Source organism: Glandiceps talaboti, chromosome 18 (assembly GCF_964340395.1).
Source record: "Glandiceps talaboti chromosome 18, keGlaTala1.1, whole genome shotgun sequence".
Classification (NCBI taxonomy): domain Eukaryota; kingdom Metazoa; phylum Hemichordata; class Enteropneusta; family Spengelidae; genus Glandiceps; species Glandiceps talaboti.
Window position 1 is genome coordinate 22,836,928 of NC_135566.1, and position 22,707 is coordinate 22,859,634.

The 22,707-nt window shown below is 37.1% G+C and overlaps 1 protein-coding gene across 1 annotated transcript in view; it reads left to right on the forward strand.

The window, feature by feature from the left end:
• The first annotated feature begins 266 nt into the window (after window positions 1–266).
• The window catches only part of LOC144449063 (uncharacterized), a 45,166-nt gene continuing 22,725 nt past the window's right edge, over window positions 267–22,707 (forward strand). Inside the window, exon 1 of the mRNA XM_078139476.1 lies at window positions 267–1,207. Within this exon, the coding sequence (XP_077995602.1) occupies window positions 584–1,207 (624 nt within the window). The 5' untranslated portion in view covers window positions 267–583. The remainder of the gene's footprint in view (window positions 1,208–22,707) is intronic.

Consider the following 22,707-nt stretch of genomic DNA (forward strand, 5'->3'; position numbering starts at 1 on the left):
TTTGAAATGCCCCACTGGGGTATGAATTGATAGTGTCCAATATAGTACTGTGTGCTAGTAGCACGACACAGCACCCACTACTTTACTTGTGCGTGCGAGTAACACGACACAGCGCCCACTACTTTACTTGTGCGTGCGAGTAACACGACACAGCGCCCACAACTTTACTTGCACCATCAGTTATAGGCCCACGAACTTAACTGCCCATTAAAGTTATGGACGCGCGTTGGCGACAATTTGATCACATTTTAGTCGTAGTGGTATTTTTTATTGATTTGTTTTCGGTAACAAGGTTGTCCTACTTAAAGCTGTTAAAGAACACTGAACATAGTTCTCACGTAATGAATGTATTTGTCACTCGCAGCTAACGGCCCACGACACATTGTTGGCTCCTACACAGAGAAATCCCTGTCTACGGTCACGTGACTTGTTGTCTATTTACTACCTGGGCGCTCACAAGGTTGGAGGGAGTGTTGACCGGCGGTAGCCGTTTCACAATACACTTGAAGTATCGACATTGAGCGGAACGGGCATCGTTCGGCTAGGTATCGTTGGATATATTTGGACTATTAGCGACCTAATTATGGCGGATTCCGATACAGAAGAGATAGTGGACCCGTACAGTGACTCTTTTAACAGGAAATGGGAAGCCACGCCAATACGGAATTTTAAGTCGAATCGCGACTATATATACGCTATGAAGGAGGATTTGGCCGAGTGGTTTAATGATATGTACAATCTAGATCTCTCCGCGGATAATTTTTTAGAGAAATTGGAGTCTGGTGTCGTTCTCTGCCAACATGCCAATAACGTACACGTCGCCGCCTTGGAGTTCAGGAGAAAACATGGAGAGTTGACAGCCAAGAATGGAATCCAAATACCAGAAAGGGAAATTCGTTACAAACCGTTGGCTCCACCAGGAACCTTCATGGCTAGGGACAATATTAGTAATTTCATTCACTGGTGTCGCCACTGTCTTGGCGTCAAAGACGTTTTGTTGTTTGAAACTGACGATTTAGTTTTGAGAAAGAATGAAAAAAGCTTTGTCTTGTGTTTGTTAGAACTAGCTCGTCGTGGTGCTAAGTTCGGCATGGAAGCACCCACGATTATACAAATGGAAACTGAAATCGAAGCAGAGATTGCTGGACACGAAACTCCAATATTTACTCAGAAAAAAACTTGTGATATGATGTCCTTGGACGAAATGGTATGTATTTATTCCCTTTATCCACTCACCGTGACGTCAAAGGGTCGTTTTGATTGAATTATTGGCACATAAGGTTAACGGTTCAACATGGATCTATTCTCACAGTCAGTAGTGTAGAAAACTAGGATATAGCTTTTGGCCGAATATGAGACCTTCTGTCATCGACTTGTTACTCGTATTCATACAAGGTTTAGTCGAGTAATTGAATACCAGTGCACCACAGTGATCAACACTGTATGTACATGTCCGACTCCGAACAAGACCTGCTTCTTGTGTTGAAAAATGCCCTCGAGTTAGAAATACGATTCTATAACTCGCAAATATCTGGTGTTCCCAAGGCCAGTAGAACGGCGACTAATAGATCTTCCGCTTTTTGTTGCTAAGACCCTGCACATACCTATGTGTATAACTCGTGACAACCTACACAGGGCTTTTAGACGATTGCATAGACTTCATTTGTTTCGACTCCTTTCTGTTACGTTGCCATTTACTCTTTAGAGTACTATAATGTCACTTTGCTGGTATTGATCGCTAATAGAACTGTGAAAAACACGTTGAATGTTTGTTACACAACCTTAATTTACTTTAAACAAAAGGCGAGTCGAAGTTTGAATTGATAATCCATTTAACATGTGGAGGCTTGGTTGAAATGGGAAAACAATAAAATATCGCCCGTCGCATTTTTTAAAGACGCCACTATGCACTAGTACAAATAACATAACAGTTGAACGAAGTCAACATGTCCGAAGTTACACCGTGTCACTCCCCATACAGTGCGTAGATACACGATACACTCATTGCACTGCGTACTTTCAAATATTGTATTTCTGTGTAAGCGGATCACAACAAAAAACGAATAGGATAGTTTTCCTTAAACATATAATATTACAAAATACAAGCAACGCGAGTGTCTTTTCCTGTGACTTTTGTTGAACTTGCGTGTGACACGTAAGATATCGGGTATCACAACCCTAAATATTTCCTATGTACATCTGGGCAAGTGGCCGGTGTATGGTGTTACTAAACAGAAAGTGTTTAGGCCTCTGTTTCGATCTGAAATGTATCGTGTTTGTTTTGGTGATTGTTATTATAATGACTTCGCCAATTACTTTACGATCATTACCGTGGAGTGTTTTCTAAACATTATTCAGCAGTCGGGCGTGACGCCGTGAAAATATCAAATTCACGGAGTGTGACTTTTTTGTTTTACATGACGAAATCGGATATGAGAAACTATATTGTTGTTTGGTTACTGTTGGGTTTATACACGCCTATATGGTCATGATCACTGGGGCCTAGCCGGTGGGGGTCAGCCCAGGGGTGGCATTAACCAGATGGGGGTCACCAGTGATTTACTTGAACACTGAGGCAACCATTTGGATTTCGACGTTTTGTCAAATGTGGCAGTCGTCTTTCTAACAGCTTTTATTTTAAAATACACAATTTCTTTAACGTACATCACTAAAACATAAAGATTTGGTTTGATATTTCATCCCACTCACAAGTCAGTTTGACATAATATTACCGAGTTTTACAGAGTGTCGTATATGTTGAGCCATTGCTAACTAAAACAACGCTGTGGCCATCTTTAAAAGCTAGGTAAACAAAGAAATTAATAAATAAAACTAAGTACGGACTCTGTCAAGTATCGTTATGTGACCCTTGAACCGTATTTTGTTACCCTAAGACTGACGTCAGAACCGGTTCGCTATTCGTGTGAAACGTTACTAATACTATTATATGAACAATTAGTACTTCTCTGTAAAATGGGAATGAGTCACGTCTCGTTATACTGCCAACACTCCCTGTCAGGAAACATACAAACTTACTCCACAAATTATGTTGCTAAGTGACAGAGTCAATTGATAAAATTCCTGTACATAATAATGATCACTACGCAATCGGCACTGAAATATTCGATTGTTCAAACATTGTTTGCTTACTCTATCAGCAGTCACGATAAATCACCCACCGATGAAACTCCTGGCAAAGGTGTGTAAGTTTAGCCGACATCTTGGATTTTCAGTGTCCATGCTGTTTGAAATTACTTGGAGTTTGAGGTCCAAACGTGTTAAATGACTTGACAGGTTTGGGACACTCTCCGGCCATTACTTTGGATATATTCGGAGCAAGTTCGCTACAAAGCATTCACCCGAAGTCTAATACTAGTAGTTATGCTTGAGGTTCTGTAAATGCACTTACTTTTACATGGTAATGTGTCAATTGAACAAAAAGTGCACAAAAGTCAGCAAATAAATAGGTGCCTTGACTAGATGGATTATACAATAGTTTCAACTTTGAAGGAAAACCTAATACATTAATACATGGTGTGAACGACCATCGCCATATTTTACACTGTCTTATAAAATCTTAAAATGAGACGATGTTGTCAACAAGGTCGTTGCTTAGCAACAAACCGAAGCCTTTAAATCTCCAGCCGTCTATTATTTCACGCCCGTCCTGAACATGTCCCGGCGTGCCAAATCAGCATATATCATCCTCTTGTAATGCCCTAGGCATTCTGATGTACTGCCAGATCATAGTGAGAGACATGCCGTCTGCTTTCTACTCGACTACAACACGTTTTAACCACGCGTCTCCCTTGTTATGATTTACCTACCTATGCTGTTCAAGACGTCGAGTTAACCTATGCTGACTGACCACAACAGCTTATTTTCGGAGAGATCGTAATTTATTCTAACGGAGCTGTACCTCTACGGTTTTGGGTCATTCAAATTGTAAATTGCAGACATTGGTATAAACAGTAGTGGTACAAGTAGTGTATGGCAAGCCCCCGAGGCAAGCCGAGTAGGCAAAAAACTTAACCTCAAACACTAGTGGGTAGATCGATCTGAAATTTGGTGGGAAATTGTTAAAATTGGTGTTTAGATTAAGATTTACGACATGGTGATCCTATTAGTGATATGCAAATTAGCTATAAAAATATGTATTTTTGGTCAAAAATCTTTAATTACAAAACTACTGATCAGATTGGGCTGAAATTTAATGGAGATGGATCTATGCGTGTATATGTGAAGAAATATTAAGCATATAATTTATATAATGATCTCATCAGCGATATGCAAATTAGGTGTAAACATGTCAATTTTGGTCAAAAACTTATATCTCAAAAAGTACAACCAAATGCCTGTATATTTTGCTAAAATAACATTATCTAGTAGGCAAGTGAGTAAGGCCAAATCGTTTTTAGGACATTCTGTCAAAAGTTGTGTCATCGCGATTTTTTTTTTGCTTCTCAACAAACCTGTCACTCAATCTTCTATTTATGAAAGTTACTGTCCTTTTGTCAGTACTTTGGAACAAGTGTGTATGTGGGGACAGATGTCTTTTGCTTGTTCACGATTGGCTCTGCAGTTGTCTTCACGGAAGGAAAGAGGGTCATTTTTGTGTTTCTCCCTGCAGACAGCATGTGCAAGGCAAACACTAAAACAAAGACCGACACGAGGGTATTCAAGTGATGCGCGTGCTGGCCAGAAATAATTGTTTTGTCCTAAACATTCAAAATATGTATGCAAATATCCCTAGCAACCATGACCACGCCCATAACAACAGCCAAATGATGTTGTATGTCACAAAGATAACAACGGCGATTCTTAGGCAAGTGAATAAACAAACATTCAAAAAGTGTATGCAGATAGGTAACAACAGGGTAAAATTTACATTTTACACCTAATATGCATATCGCTGATGAAATCATCATATGCTTAATATTTCTTATGCACCCACATAACATTTGAGCCCAATATGCTGAGTAGTTTTGGAATTAAAGATTTTTGACCAAAAGACATGTTTAGCCCTAATTTATATATTACTGATGGAATTATCATGTCATGAACAAATCTTAATTTACACACCACTAGAAATGTTCCCACCAAAATTCAACACACACACACACACACACACACACACACACACACACACACACACACACACACACACACACAGACGGACAGACACCGCACCATGCCTATAGCACTACTGATCCCACAGACAAGTTGTCTGTGCTGATCCTTATCAGTTCAGTTGTGCTAAAAGATATGGTTATGTTCACTTCGTATAATTGTGTTGTCATGGATATTGAACGATCAGTGAATTGAATGTGAAATTCGATATATTGTACTATGGAACGCATTTTCGAGTCGAAAAGGAGAAAAAACGCTACCTTAATTTAAAATAGCAAAATTAAATTCTGTAGTGACTGACGTTTATTTGAAACTATATAAATGTGTATTTGTTTATTGTCTTCTCGATCGTACGGTGAACACGTGATCAAACACCCAGTTTTACTCTTTGTTAATTCACACAAACGTGATCATATCGCTACAAGAAAAGCCAATGAGGTGCTCGTTCCTGGCGCAATACCAATATATCATTCTCTCCCACTAAACATCGTTTTTATCAACAAACGAGTACACACAGGGCAAGGCTATGTGGGTTAATAGTCGTGTCCGGCCCCTAATTCGCCGTATACATGCATCAGACCGTATAATGTGGATTCAAATAAACCTTGTATATAGAATATTTCACGCAAGTGCTCTTTCTACTCTAGATTTTTGAGATTTTCACACTTGAAGTTTTATAACTTTGAGTCAGTGACTGCCATAACTTTTTGACATTTTAGGGTAATTTAAAAAAAATGTTTCGGTCTGTCCGGCCTATAACTTTGTGGGGACGTGATTGTTTTGAGCCCCTACTTACTTGAAATTTTGCCAAGAAAGCACAAAGAGAACAAAGACAGACTGTTAAAATCACGATGAAAAAATTCGACTCAGCGGAGCGTTGGGTTATACAGTTTAAATCTTATTTTGAAGGCGCCTGAAGCGGTTGCTGTCGTCATAAGGTTTCATCTTGTAGTTAGCTTATCGGCAGATAATCTTTCTATTTTTCTCGCGATTGTACTTAAGCAGGTGCTCCCCAATGCGACATAAATAACGTGTTTTTATTGAGTTTAAATCCTCTGAGGGGGCGACGTTTTGGCATTGGGTAACAAAGCATCCAACGTTACTTGCACTGAGCAAAACAAACGTGAATTACGTGTGCTTGAACTACAAAGTGAGGTTGTTTTCCAACAAGTTTGCTTTTAATTTGTCCTTTGGTTGCTGCTATTGGTTCAGAATACAGTACCAGTGTCCAAAGGCAGGCGTAAACAAAGTCAACGTTAAATTGTTTTGTGGACATGGTGGGTCCCGTTGTGTCTTTCTCTCAGTGTATGGCATTATTGTTTGGTGGGATGAATAAGCACATTTGTAATCCTGGCCGTAGACACTGATAATCTGGTATTGTGATTGCTGCTCGTTGGACTTTGGCTATCAACTAGCTCATAGTTTAGAGAAGGCGGTTTTGCATAAAGGGCTATGTTTCAATCCCAGGTCATCGCATTTATAGTGTTGCCGTAATAATAAGGATTACATGGATCATTTTGTTCTCTGCCAAACAAACGTTTTTCAGACATAGATCTGAATACGAAGTTGGTCTGATCTTTGTCTCTTTTGAGATACTGGGCTCTCCCCATTTCTAATATGTGGGGCAGTTTTTGGGAAGTGGTCAGTAGTTGGAAAGGGTACAAATCTAAACATTTTGGGGCCTAAGCGGTTTGCCCAACATGCTATGATATGCTGTATGGAGATTGGAGTAGTCTTCCTTCTATATGCCAAATTCTAAGGATTCAGAGAAGAACAGTGTTATTATAAAAATAGTGCCTATAGCATTGTAGCACAACTGTATAACATTACTAGTACAACCCTATCTATAATATTACTAGTACAACCCTATCTATAACATTACTAGTACAACCCTATCTATAACATTACTAGTACAACCCTATCTATAATATTACTAGTACAACCCTATCTATAACATTACTAGTACAACCCTATCTATAACATTACTAGTACAACCCTATCTATAACATTACTAGTACAACCCTATCTATAATATTACTAGTACAACCCTATCTATAATATTACTAGTACAACCCTATCTATAACATTACTAGTACAACCCTATCTATAACATTACTAGTACAACCCTATCTATAATATTACGACTACAACCCTATCTATAACATTACTAGTACAACCCTGTCTATAATATTACTAGTACAACCCTATCTATAACATTACTACTACAACCCTATCTATAACATTACTAGTACAACCCTATCTATAATATTACTAGTACAACCCTATCTATAACATTACTAGTACAACCCTATCTATAACATTACTAGCCTAAGTACAACCCTATCTATAATATTACTAGTACAACCCTATCTATAATATTACTAATACAACCCTCTCTATAACATTACTAGTACAACCCTATCTATAATATTACTAGTACAACCCTATCTATAATATTACTAATACAACCCTCTCTATAACATTACTAGTACAACCCTATCTATAATATTACTAGTACAACCCTCTCTATAATATTACTAATACAACCCTATCTATAACATTACTAGTACAATCCTATCTATAATATTACTAGTACAACCCTCTCTATAATATTACTAATACAACCCTATCTATAACATTACTAGTACAACCCTATCTATAATATTACTAGTACAACCCTCTCTATAATATTACTAATACAACCCTATCTATAACATTACTAGTACAACCCTATCTATAATATTACTAGTACAACCCTATCTATAATATTACTAATACAACCCTCTCTATAACATTACTAGTACAACCCTATCTATAATATTACTAGTACAACCCTATCTATAATATTACTAATACAACCCTCTCTATAACATTACTAGTACAACCCTATCTATAATATTACTAGTACAACCCTCTCTATAATATTACTAATACAACCCTCTCTATAACATTACTAGTACAACCCTATCTATAATATTACTAGTACAACCCTCTCTATAAAATTACTAGTACAACCCTATCTATAATATTACTAGTACAACCCTATCTATAACATTACTAGTACAACCCTATCTATAACATTACTAGCCTAAGTACAACCCTCTCTATAACATTACTAGCCTAAGTACAACCCTATCTATAACATTACTAGTACAACCCTATCTATAATATTACTAGTACAGCCCTCTCTATAACATTACTAGTACAATCCTATCTATAATATTACTAGTACAGCCCTCTCTATAACATTACTAGTACAACCCTATCTATAATATTACTAGTACAACCCTATCTATAACATTACTAGTACAACCCTATCTATAACATTACTAGTACAGCCCTCTCTATAACATTACTAGTACAATCCTATCTATAATATTACTAGTACAGCCCCCTCTATAACATTACTAGTACAACCCTATCTATAATATTACTAGTATAACCCTATCTATAACATTACTAGTACAACCCTATCTATGACATTACTAGCCTAAGTACAACCCTATCTATAATACCACTTGCTAATTATTGATAGGGCAATCTTACTCAATATTTTAAACCAAGATTTAAAGTGACATAATCTACATATTCTGTGTGAAATATTAATTTATTCAGGTCAGTATACAAATGATAGACATGTTGATGTATCAGCCATTATATTGTTCTGACTTTCGCAGAATGTTTTGTTGACCGGCTACTATCTCAACATTGATCCGTCTGTATCCAACGCTCTGACTGATATCCTCTCTTGATTGATGGACAAGTCATCTGTATATTTATAGTATTTGTTGTATAAAAGATCACTTCAATAGGTAATCGAACTTTTCTAATCTTTGTCAATCTTCTACTCACACCGTACGTGATGTCGTCAAAATCTAATCTGGGTCACTCACATATCATTTGTCAGCATGACCTGTCTTATTCCCAACATTCAAATATTTATCAATGCACATTATACGAGTAAAAACCATGGATCTGTTATCAATAATAGATCCATGCATGGTAAAACTAAGTTGTTGGTTCAGATATAGTCCCTGGAGGCTAGGGTTAATACAAAGAGTCTATTCACTTTTTCTTTAACGGCAGTCAAACGTCTGTCCCCTTTTTTCTGTTTCAAGAGTCATTGATATACCATAATCCTGATCCTTATTGCAAATAGAAGAAATGTCTGTGTGTATATTGTTCTAGTAATACGTCCAGGTATTGACTTATCTGTCTATAATACCCAGGCTACAAACTTTAACACCGTCGTAAACAGGAGCCTATTTTACGTCATCGTCCAAAATCCAGGCTACAAATATCACCAATATTCTCCTACTGGAAAAAAAACGTAATATTCAAATGATGCAATCGTTATTTTCAATGCCAAATTCGATTACATAAATTTACAATAATTGGCCGTCTATTGTTTAGCAGTAGCACTTATTAGCAGTCGCGCATTGTCTCATGGGAGCTAGCCCCATAAATATGGATGGTTGAACCCTGCATATTCATGAATATTGAACAAATGCTGACCCAGTCATGTCTGGAAATTCTGTAAAGGTACTAGGCAACACAAGGCAAGGCAACTCGAATATTCGATGTGCATTTGTTCATTACTCATGAATATTCAGCGTTCAACCATTCCATATTGAATAATTTACGAGGCTTACCCCATGAGACAGTAGATTTTGGATTTATAACACAATTTTATCATGCCTTTCTACATCAATGTGAAACAACATATGTCAAGTCCTAGTCTGGGTGCCAGCTGTGGTGAGTGAAGGTATAAATCGTAACGATACTGTATAGGAAATAATCTTGCTGCTAGACGTTCAGGCTTTCTTCCGATACGATAAACGAACGATGTTCGCAGTCAAGCTTGCCCGAATCTAATTCTCGATAGCGATGTTCGGTCGTGTGTTGTATTCTATCGGAAGAACATCCGGGGTCTAACAGATAGACTATATAGGAACTAGACTAGTCAAATCCTTGTTTTTAACTCAATAAATCGCAAAGCATTAATAAATGTATACATTGTTTGTTATTATACTTACAGTAACAATATGTTTTTAGTTGTTTGCAATGTACTTACTTGCATTGCGATAACAATATTGATGCCCATGTTACTTGCATTGCGATAACAATATTGATGCCCATGTTACTTGCATTGCGATAACAATATTGATGCCCATGTTACTTGCATTGCGATAACAATATTGATGCCCATGTTCAATGTCTTCTTTGGACTTGGTTATTAATATAAACTGATTGAATTGAAATCAAAATTTGAATTATTTTTAGTTGCACCTGGGCTTCACTGAGGTAGCCTTTAACTTAGATCAGTATACATTCAGTTTGTATGTGTGTCTATAGATCATACAAGAGAGTCACTTTGTTAATTGAATTACTCACATATAAACCACAGTGGATCACTATGGCCATGGCATATACATCTTTAGTAAGATGATCGGATGTAACGAGACATCTCCTGAAATGTGTATCTATTCTTAGAAATGTGTCCTCCCCGTTTCCTACCGATTATCTTTGCCATTTCTTTGGGTGTATTGCAATTGTTCTGTGAACACATGACAAAAACGGAACTTGGTGGTCTTGGCAAAACTCAACTAAACTTGGTGGTCTTGGCAAAACTCAATATACTGTATCATAATGTTTCCCAAACAGTACTAGTCACTAGCTGTCGCCCTAAACATATCGCCAGGTCAAATCAATGCCTTCTTCCTTTAATGTTGTATATTGATTTGACGATATTGGCTTTCAACTGACAGCTTTGTTTTGAACTTTCTATGGTATCTGCCTGTGGATTCATTTACAGTGTACCTCTCACTGGCAGTGACTTAGGACCTATAAAGCTTAAAGGTAATCGAGAAATCTAAAAAGTGTAGTATTAAGTACATGTGACGTAATCTGAACTAACTGGCGTAGATAACAACCCGTAATTTAGACAAAATGCATAAATAGTTCACTGACTTATTTTTACCCCGTCATTTGATCTCCTCACATCTGATTTCAAATCACATTCTGTGATTTCAAATCACATTCTTTTCACATGTGATTGTCAGGAGTTCATTAACATGTACATACATACATACATACATACGTACATACGTACATACGTACATACATACATACATACATACATACATACATACATACTGTGATGTCGCCAGGTTAGGTACTAATTCACTGCATTTACCAGTCTGAGAACAAGCGATGATGTGTATGCGTGCCAATTATTCGAAACCAAGACGCTGATGTAAACTATTAGACATCATTTACTTGACGAGATTCAAAGTATTACAATTCATAACACCATATGGTCGTTCAGTTGTTCTGGAAATCGTTCATTCCATTCGTCTGTCTATCTCTCTAACGATCGATATGAATTCTGAATTTGCTACGAATTGCCAATGCTTATATTCATTTTCTTCACTTATGCAACTTATGCATTGGTGATAAACAACAACATTACGTCATTGGTGATAAACAACAACATTACGTCATTGGGGTGTGTCAGTTTGCTGTAGTTTATACAGGATTTCCCCAAAACATATTTAATCAACGGTCACTGGGGTCAATGTACAGATTACTAAAACTTGTAATAGCATATGCGTGTCTTGTGATATGTCAAACTATTACATAAAGTTATATTAGCATTTCCCAGTCTAACTTAACCAACCTACAACTATATATCTCGCGGTTGGTTGACTTGCGCGATCACAGCACAAGTGTTATTTTATCCCCTTCATATACAATTGGCTAAACACGTCAATATTATCAATATCATCAACATTTTATTTATTCTAAAAAATTAACGCGGGAAGGGCGCTGACCAGAAGCAATTTTTTTTGCCTTTAAAACTCTTTCTACGGTGAGTGCTATGCTACAACGTTCTATGACATTTACATTACATGTTGTCGTTAGCCAGGAGATTACTAACAGCAATTGGCAAATAGCAACCAATGAGAAAAAATAACTTATTGCATATGTTCTGTTGTACAATTGTCTGTAGGAAGGACAATCTCAAAAACTTTGTCCTTACGGAAGGCATTCAGTTTAAATCTGGTTTTAAATCTCTTTTGATCTTTGACATATTTTTTCGGAAAATTATTCAACCCCCCCCATCAAAAAGTGTAGCCCTTATTAACAGGAATATATACATAACTTATTATATCAAGGCAATAAAGTCTTGATTGGATTAACAGGAATATATACATAACTTATTCTATCAAGGCAATAAAGTCTTGTGTTGTTTTGATTGGATTAACAGGAATATATACATAACTTATTCTATCAAGGCAATAAAGTTTTGTGTTGTTTTGATTGGATTAACAGGAATATATACATAACTTATTCTATCAAGGCAATAAAGTCTTGTGTTGTTTTGATTGGATTAAAGATACACCTTAATCCCTGAACTATACTTAAAAGGTGTCCGTTATGAAAGTACTAGCACACATCTAAGACCAATTGTTTATAAAATACATGTATAACGGTGCGAGTTTAGATGGTCAAGTCAGATAAACATGTTGTTTGGTGTGTGTACACGTTTGTTGTGTTTGATAATGGCATTAGTGTGAGTGGAGGTATAAATAGTAACGATACAATATAGACTATAATGGCACTTACTGCTACTATTTGTAAATGATCGGGATATACAGTCCTCTATGGGCAGATGTACAAAGAAATGACCAAATGGCTCGTCATGTTGACAGCTTACCGGTAAATAACGTCACGTAATTGTGATCATTTGATTTCTGGTAGCCTAATTCATACGACTCCCTCAGGTTCATACTTCAGGTTGGACTATTTACTGTTCCAGTCGGTCAGCTTGATGCTTTTATCGATATTGTTATGAACAATGAGCATTTTTTCTATATTATTTTTTTATTCTAAAATACTTGGTTTAATGGAGAGAATGGCCGCAGTGTATTACTTTGGCAATCTGCCCGTTTTACTTGTATACGGTGTGATGGTTATAGGACCACATTACACAATACAGACTCCAACAAATTCCAAAAGTGTGGCCAAACCTTTGTAAAGTTAAATGACCATTTCTGTGACTTGACGAATGTCAGCACATTAAAGCTGACCCCTTAAATGTCTGCTACAAACTTTAAGGTTTGGTGGTGTAGTCGTAAAACTAACTGAACAGTTGAGAGTTTCACTTCAATATGATAAGAGGAATTGAAATGATAAAGTGTGACATGTGTTGTGAGTTATAAACCTCGCTTGGTGAATAGAGTTAAAATGGTCATAAAAAACAGGATATGACCTTTTTAGTTTAACAATACCCAACTCAGTTTTGACAAACTATAATGCATCCAGACAGACACAGGGAATAGAATAAAACAGAAGTGCAAATAGTTTACTGAGAATTGTTCAGTGGAGGTCATGGCCAATGTCACATTTGTCTACTGTTTTCACGTCTTTTCTATTGTAATAGTTATAAGAATAGACTCGGCGTCCCTGTTTGAAGATCATTGTCATCGTAAATGTCTTTGTTGTGAATATCGGGCTTAATCAGTCAATTACTGAGGTTCTACATTTTATCAAAAGCTAGCAGGTGTATTCCAGGTCGTACGAAGAAGATTGGAGCTATTGAAATAAACGACGAGTAAGCGTGAAATAAAGAACACAAAAAACGTGGAAAACAACGATTCGAAAAGATCTTGAACATAATGAGACAACAATGGTGGTTTTAACTGATTTACACGTATAAGGGGTACACCATGTGATTTCGGGGGGGGGGGGTGGCTGGAGGATTTTCGAGAGAAAAAAAAATGTTGCCTGCCGAAAGTAGGGAAAATATGCTGACTAACTCAAATAAACAGAAAAAAAAATTTGCTTCAGGGTACGAGCTTTAAAAAACGTTGTGCTGCAAGTGCAGAAACTAACTACAAATGTCAAATTCATAGGTACACGTTTTTCTTGCACCTAAACTTAAAGTTTCTTGTTTATACTAACCATTGGCAAATGCTGAAACAGACCGAAACACTACCATCAAATGAAATTACTAAGAGTACTGACCTGACCTAGTACCTTGACTGAATCATATCATTTGTTATGATTTAAATGGCATGGCATGCAACAATACACTTTGAGGATTTGTTCTTGGTGTTAGTTTTCTGAATTAAAATTTCAATTGTGATCAGGAAAGGGTATTGTTATTACCTTGACATGTTAAAATAGCACCAGATAGCATTCATTTAGTCCTTGAAAAGTTCATGACAGGACGTGATGCGATGCGACACGATGCGGCGAATAGTCAAATTTAGAGCATATAGATAACAAACAAAATTCAAATTCGCTGCAAAAAAAAAATGGTGTCTAGTTGCTCTTGAAAAGAAAATTGCTGTCACGGTGGTTGAAAAAAATTGTTGCTGGGTCAGAATCAGCCAGCGCCCCCCCCCCCCCCCCCCGTCAAATGTACTCAAAATGCACAATTAGGCCTAAAAGGTGAATTATTTCAAGTAGTTGTTAGCTACTGCAAATTATCCACTAATTGTTGGTGTTACTGACATCATCACAGACAACTTTGAATCTATTCCATTCATTATTGTTATTGAGACACATCTGACAAAAATGCGATGAATGTATTTTATTCTGTACTAGTTGTGGTTTCTTGTGTATGTGGTGTATACATGGAACACTGCCAACGTTTGGCAATCATTCGGACCAAATACCAATTCCCAGCTTGAAATATCTGGCAACGCTTTTATATTGTAAAATAGCAACAGGAAGGTGTGCCCGGTCAAAAACTAAACATGAATACATCATTCACTGTTCCAAGCCTGTATATATAATGTCACAGTGGTGAGTCTGTTTTAGAATGGGTCGTCTTCATGATATGACCGGCGTGATTTGCATCGTGTTAACGTCCTGGATATGACCGGCGTGATTTGCATCGTGTTAACGTCCTGGATACACAGTATCATTTATTTTATGTGAATAGGAATAGGAATAGGAATGTGTTTTATTGTATGTATATAAAATATGGGGTAAGGACTTTTCATTCGTCGTGCAATCTTTACGACAACTGTAATACTTGGTAACATACCGCCATCTTTACGACAACTGTAATACTTGGTAACATACCGCCATCTTTAAACTGTGAAAACCTGCTAATAATGTATTTCCTAATTTCCTGATAGTTTCGTTTGGTTTAGTTTGGATTGTCTGTCTGTCTCTCTATTTCCTGATAGTTTCGTTTGGTTTAGTTTGGATTGTCTGTCTGTCTCTCTATCAGAAAACAACCATCGCCAAATGAACAAATGACTGATCTATGTCAACCTTAAATTATGGTTATTTACTTTGAGGGAATGTCTTCATATTATACAATGTTTCTCAATCAACTGTTACACCGTGTAGACAACTATTGGCAGTGGTGTAGGGGTGTGTGTTATGTCAGCTTGAAATATCTGGCAACGCTTTAATATTGTAAAATAGCAACAGGAAGGTGTGCCCGGTCAAAAACTAAACATGAATACATCATTGGTATGTGCTATGTCAGGGGCATAGGGGTGTGTGTTATGTCAGGGGCGTAGGGGTATGTGCTATGTCAGAGGATGTAGGGGTATGTGGAGTCATGATGGATGAATGGTTAGCGTGACCGGCTTGGAACCTACAGGTTGCAGGTTCGAGCCCTGTCGCTGCCTGCTGTTTGTTTCTGAGTGGCTAAAGTCCTTTGGCAAGATTTGAACCACGACTGTGCTTCAGTCAACCCAGGGGGGCCTGGTAGGATGTAGGTGAAGGCTTTAATCCTATGCGCTGAAATGGCTGCAATGGATTGTATGCTCCCCGGGCCGTTCTGATCCGAGCCAGGGGTAATAATTGTAAAGCGCTTTGAGCACGGTGTGGGAAAGCGCTATATAAGAACCCAACATTATTATTATGTGCTGTCAGGGATGTAGGGGTATGTGCTATGTCAGGGGCATAGGGGTATGTGCTATGTCAGGGGCATAGGGGTATGTGCTATGTCAGGGAGTGTAGGGAGTATGTGCTGTGTCAGGGGGTGTAGAGGTATTTGGTGTGTGGCGATTTGTTTTTGAAGGGTGTCTCGTGAACTGTAGTCTGTAAAAATACGACTGTCGTACCACCCCCACGCCCATCAGCCAGCACTAATTATTTGATGATTTGAGAAGCCTAAGGGGTACACCATTTGATTTGAGAAGCCTAAGGGGTACACCATTTGATATCTTGTGTGTGTGTGTGTGGGGGGGGGGGGGGTTGAAGGATTTTCGAGAAAAAACATTGTTGTGCTGATGCATAAAATGTCAAATTCCCTGGCACCGGCCGCCTACAGCCCGGCTACGGCGGCGGTACCTAATTTTTAAAATTTCTTGTTAAAGTTTTATGTATAATAGTTTTTTATTCATACTGGAAAATTCTTTAAGTACTCTTGTCTCCCAAGAAGTCAAGTGAGGGCCATCCCCCATGGTTTAGTGTTAATGCAGGAGGAAACTGGGAAAACATGCATTGTTCGGTAAATAGTCAAAGTAAATGACAGTCTTCTTAGGCTGCTTTAAAAAAAAAACTTGTTGGGGGGATCTGAAGGGGGGGGGGGTTACTCGAAAAATTATGCATATTGTTAAGGGGGTATCTGAAAAAATAATGTGAGTCATAGGGGTACCTGAAAAATAAATTGACTTCAGGACTCCTAATACGTGGGAATATCAACCTTTTAATAGTTGGTCAGCCTTTTTCAACAATAACAACAAAAACACCAACATTGTTTACAAATTAACACATGTAAGAAACGATTGTCTGATTTTAAAATCTTTCAAATTGAACATACGAAATAATACATCAATATAAAGAGTTGAATGGCACTTGTTATTTTTGGTCCAAAAAATACCAGTATCTTAAATGTGTTGAAAGCAGCTTCAAAGTTGAACATATCCAGAATTACTATTTTTTAGCCATTTCCTCTGCTATGTGCAAAAATCAGTTTAAAAAAACATGTCAAAATACATTTAGAGCAAAAGTCCTCCGATTCCAATGATTGCATGTACTATCACAACACAAGGAATATATGTCATATTCATCAGCTCTTTCCATCACACAGCTTTCAAGTACTAATATGGTATACGGATATGCTATGCGTTATTGCATATTTCAAATTTCCCTTTCCACTTTACTGAAAATATTTTGTTTTAATATGACCATATCTAATAATTTATGTAAACTGATTTTAGTACATAGCATAGAAGATAGATATGGATGCAATATTTTATATATTAAAACAAAAAACTGTCATGACTTTAACTTTACAAGATAAACTCTAAGGCATAGATACTTTCTAGAAATGGTGAGTTTAACACCAAATGCTAAATGTGTAAAAATGATAATACTTGGAAAGTTAACTATCATAGAGAAAAAAAGAAATAAACTTTTTTATACTTTTAAACTTTGCATAAATATATAAATAAATAGATAGATACATAAAATACTCTGACATGAATTAACTTTTAAAGTTACCCTAGAATGTATTGCAGAGAATGAGGTAGTGAACTGAGTCACATTCCAATAAAGTTACCCTAGAATGTATTGCAGAGAATGAGGTAGTGAACTGAGTCACATTCCAATAAAGTTACACTAGAATGTATTGCATGGAATGAAGTAGTGAACTGAGTTACATTCCAATAAAGTTACCCTAGAATGTATTGCAGAGAATGAGGTAGTGAACTGAGTCACATTCCAATAAAGTTACCCTAGAATGTATTGCAGAGAATGAGGTAGTGAACTGAGTCACATTCCAATAAAGTTACCCTAGAATGTATTGCATGGAATGAAGTAGTGAACTGAGTCACATTCCAATAAAGTTACCCTAGAATGTATTGCATGGAATGAAGTAGTGAACTGAGTCACATTCCAATAAAGTTACACTAGAATGTATTGCATGGAATGAAGTAGCGAACTGAGTCACATTCCAATAAAGTTACCCTAGAATGTATTGCAGAGAATGAAGTAGTGAACTGAGTCACATTCCAATAAAGTTACCCTAGAATGTATTGCAGAGAATGAGGTAGTGAACTGAGTCACATTCCAATAAAGTTACACTAGAATGTATTGCATGGAATGAAGTAGCGAACTGAGTCACATTCCAATAAAGTTACACTGGAATGTATTGCAGGGAATGAAGTAGTGAACTGAGTCACATTCCAATAAAGTTACCCTAGAATGTATTGCATGGAATGAAGTAGTGAACTGAGTCACATTCCAATAAAGTTACCCTAGAATGTATTGCATGGAATGAAGTAGTGAACTGAGTCACATTCCAATAAAGTTACACTAGAATGTATTGCATGGAATGAAGTAGTGAACTGAGTCACATTCCAATAAAGTTACCCTAGAATGTATTGCATGGAATGAGGTAGTGAACTGAGTCACATTCCAATAAAGTTATCCTAGAATGTATTGCATGGAATGAAGTAGTGAACTGAGTCACATTCCAATAAAGTTACACTAGAATGTATTGCATGGAATGAAGTAGTGAACTGAGTTACATTCCAATAAAGTTACCCTAGAATGTATTGCATGGAATGAAGTAGTGAACTGAGTCACATTCCAATAAAGTTACACTAGAATGTATTGCATGGAATGAGGTAGTGAACTGAGTCACATTCCAATAAAGTTATCCTAGAATGTATTGCATGGAATGAAGTAGTGAACTGAGTCACATTCCAATAAAGTTACCCTAGAATGTATTGCATGGAATGAAGTAGCGAACTGAGTCACATTCCAATAAAGTTACACTAGAATGTATTGCATGGAATGAAGTAGTGAACTGAGTCACATTCCAATAAAGTTACCCTAGAATGTATTGCAGGGAATGAAGTAGCGAACTGAGTCACATTCCAATAAAGTTACCCTAGAATGTATTGCATGGAATGAGGTAGCGAACTGAGTCACATTCCAATAAAGTTACCCTAGAATGTATTGCATGGAATGAGGTAGCGAACTGAGTCACATTCCAATAAAGTTACCCTAGAATGTATTGCAGGGAATGAAGTAGCGAACTGAGTCACATTCCAATAAAGTTACCCTAGAATGTATTGCAGGGAATGAAGTAGCGAACTGAGTCACATTCCAATAAAGTTACCCTAGAATGTATTGCAGAGAATGAGGTAGCGAACTGAGTCACATTCCAATAAAGTTACCCTAGAATGTATTGCATGGAATGAAGTAGTGAACTGAGTCACATTCCAATAAAGTTACCCTAGAATGTATTGCATGGAATGAGGTAGCGAACTGAGTCACATTCCAATAAAGTTACACTAGAATGTATTGCATGGAATGAAGTAGCGAACTGAGTCACATTCCAATAAAGTTACCCTAGAATGTATTGCAGGGAATGAAGTAGTGAACTGAGTCACATTCCAATAAAGTTACCCTAGAATGTATTGCAGGGAATGAAGTAGTGAACTGAGTCACATTCCAATAAAGTTACCCTAGAATGTATTGCAGGGAATGAGGTAGTGAACTGAGTCACATTCCAATAAAGTTACACTAGAATGTATTGCATGGAATGAAGTAGTGAACTGAGTCACATTCCAATAAAGTTACCCTAGAATGTATTGCATGGAATGAAGTAGTGAACTGAGTCACATTCCAATAAAGTTACACTAGAATGTATTGCATGGAATGAAGTAGTGAACTGAGTCACATTCCAATAAAGTTACCCTAGAATGTATTGCATGGAATGAGGTAGTGAACTGAGTCACATTCCAATAAAGTTACACTAGAATGTATTGCATGGAATGAAGTAGTGAACTGAGTCACATTCCAATAAAGTTACCCTAGAATGTATTGCAGGGAATGAAGTAGTGAACTGAATCACATTCCAATAAAGTTACCCTAGAATGTATTGCAGGGAATGAAGTAGTGAACTGAGTCACATTCCAATAAAGTTACACTAGAATGTATTGCATGGAATGAAGTAGCGAACTGAGTCACATTCCAATAAAGTTACCCTGGAATGTATTGCAGGGAATGAGGTAGCGAACTGAGTCACATTCCAATAAAGTTACCCTAGAATGTATTGCATGGAATGAAGTAGTGAACTGAGTCACATTCCAATAAAGTTACCCTAGAATGTATTGCAGGGAATGAAGTAGTGAACTGAGTCACATTCCAATAAAGTTACCCTAGAATGTATTGCAGGGAATGAAGTAGTGAACTGAGTCACATTCCAATAAAGTTACACTAGAATGTATTGCATGGAATGAGGTAGCGAACTGAGTCACATTCCAATAAAGTTACCCTGGAATGTATTGCAGGGAATGAAGTAGCGAACTGAGTCACATTCCAATAAAGTTACACTAGAATGTATTGCAGGCCGGGGAATGAGGTAGTGAACTGAGTCACAATGTATACAACAACTCCAATAAACATATTCACAAACCAGTGTTTTGTAAAAGTAGTGTCAAGTAAAAATGTTGAAAAACTTGCTGAATGGAGCAAGACAATTTGTGTTAAGCAAGACATATTAAAGGCAGTTGTCATTCATTTAGAACAGAAAACACTTACTTCAATGAGGGAAAGAAAAAGAATTGAGGAAAGGTAGCAGTGTGCTGAAAAAACATTTCATAATTATGACTGGGGTGAGCTTGTGAAAATTGGTGGCATTGCCAAAGTAATAAAGTGAAAGAACTTAACAAGTACCTTTTGCAAATATGAAATTCCAACTGTAGCAGGAATGCACTAGAAAGATAAAGTTGAAGCTGTAAGATGCCATTATTATCAATATAAAGATAGTGAGAGTGATGTGTCATTTGAAGACAGTGATAATGACAGTGAGAATGATGATACAGATAGTTCAAACTCAGATGTAGTTGAAGAAGAGTTGGTTCTAATGATGATGATGATAACAGTGAAGGTGGGGAAAATGACATTTCAAGATCTCGAAGGAGAGCTACCACATGGAAGTCAAAAGTAGTGGTCTGAGTCTCAATGGAATGTCAAGTCTGCAAATGACATTAGCTAGATGTTCGGGCAAGCCCTGCACTGCGAACTTCGTTCGCTTATCGTATCGGAAGAAAGCCCGAACGTCTAGCAGCAAGACGAAAACTACTGAATACAAAGAGACCAAGGGCCTAACCGTGACCTAACTCTGCCTACTGCCTATAAGGGTGGGGCCTCCTTTATGATGTGATTTCCTAGTAACTATATCTCATCCTTTAAAACAGAACTCATGTTTTGCTTCCTTATAAAAAATTTCAACACCAAAACAATTGTATAACCTTTTCCTTTTTGTATTACCTAACGATGTAACATTGTCTTTTTCCCAGCAACGCAAAATTCTGCAGACGTCAGATACTGTACCATACACGCGTCATCAATAACACTAGAAAGGAGTTGTCACTTAAAAAGTAAATACACATCGATTGTACCATAGACAATAGAGAGCTCTCTATTGTCTATGATTGTACTATTTATTTTCACTCAGAATATTCATGATAGTTTCATCTATCAAAACAATGACGTCACAATCGAACTAAAGATAGAATAGACTTGTTATGAATTATTAATGACTGTATGTTGACCATTTAACACTACTGTATATTAGAATAATAAAATTGACGTTGATTTGACACTTACACCAGCGAATACCAATAAAAATGGAACACATTTAACTGTAATGGCGATACAAAACATTTAATATACTCCAGGAACTATAAGATTAAAGCTGTGCCACTATTCCCTCTCTCCACAGTGGTCACAAATTACATACAATTGAGCTCTACATTGACAGGATGTTTCCCGATTTGGGGTCAAAGGTTAAGAGAACATACGTAATGTCAGTATTAGCGATGACGTGTATTTGGTGTTATGTCGTCACGGTTCACTTCAGACTTCGCACAAGTTCGTGGATATATAGTGGTGCAGGTACTCATTTTACGAAACCGTCGCGCTTCAAAGTAATTTTTAGCACAACTGAACTGATAAGGTTCAGTAGTGCTATAGACATGGCAAAGTGTGAGTGAGTGAGTGAGTGTGTGTGTGTGTGTGTGTGTGTGTGTGTGTGTGTGTGTGTGTGTCTTTGTGTGTGTGTTTGTGTAAACAACTTAAAGTCATAAACCGCTGGACCTTGGGTGTCTAGTTGGGAATTTAAATCAAAATGATCTTACCACCACATATTAGCCAGGGAAAGAAGAAAAAAAGTTCTATATCAGCACACTAATCTCAATGAGTCAATTGATCAATATCACACACACACAAAAGTTATATTGCATCACAAAAATTGATCATTCAATCGGTCAATCATTCAACCAAATTATAAAGTAAACAACAAATCGATCGATCAATCGATCGATCAATACATGCTCGCTGAACCCTGGGCTTGTGGTTTCACCATCGTATCTAACTACCACACTCTCCCCATACCACCACCATCGCTTGTAACTGCCGCCCCACTAGATAGGTAATTTGTTGTCAAGTTTCAGAATAATAGCGACTAGACTGCAGCGAAACATGGAAAAAATGTAACTGCCGCCCCACTAGATAGGTAATTTGTTGTCAAGTTTCAGAATAATAGCGACTAGACTGCAGCGAAACATGGAAAAAATGTAACTG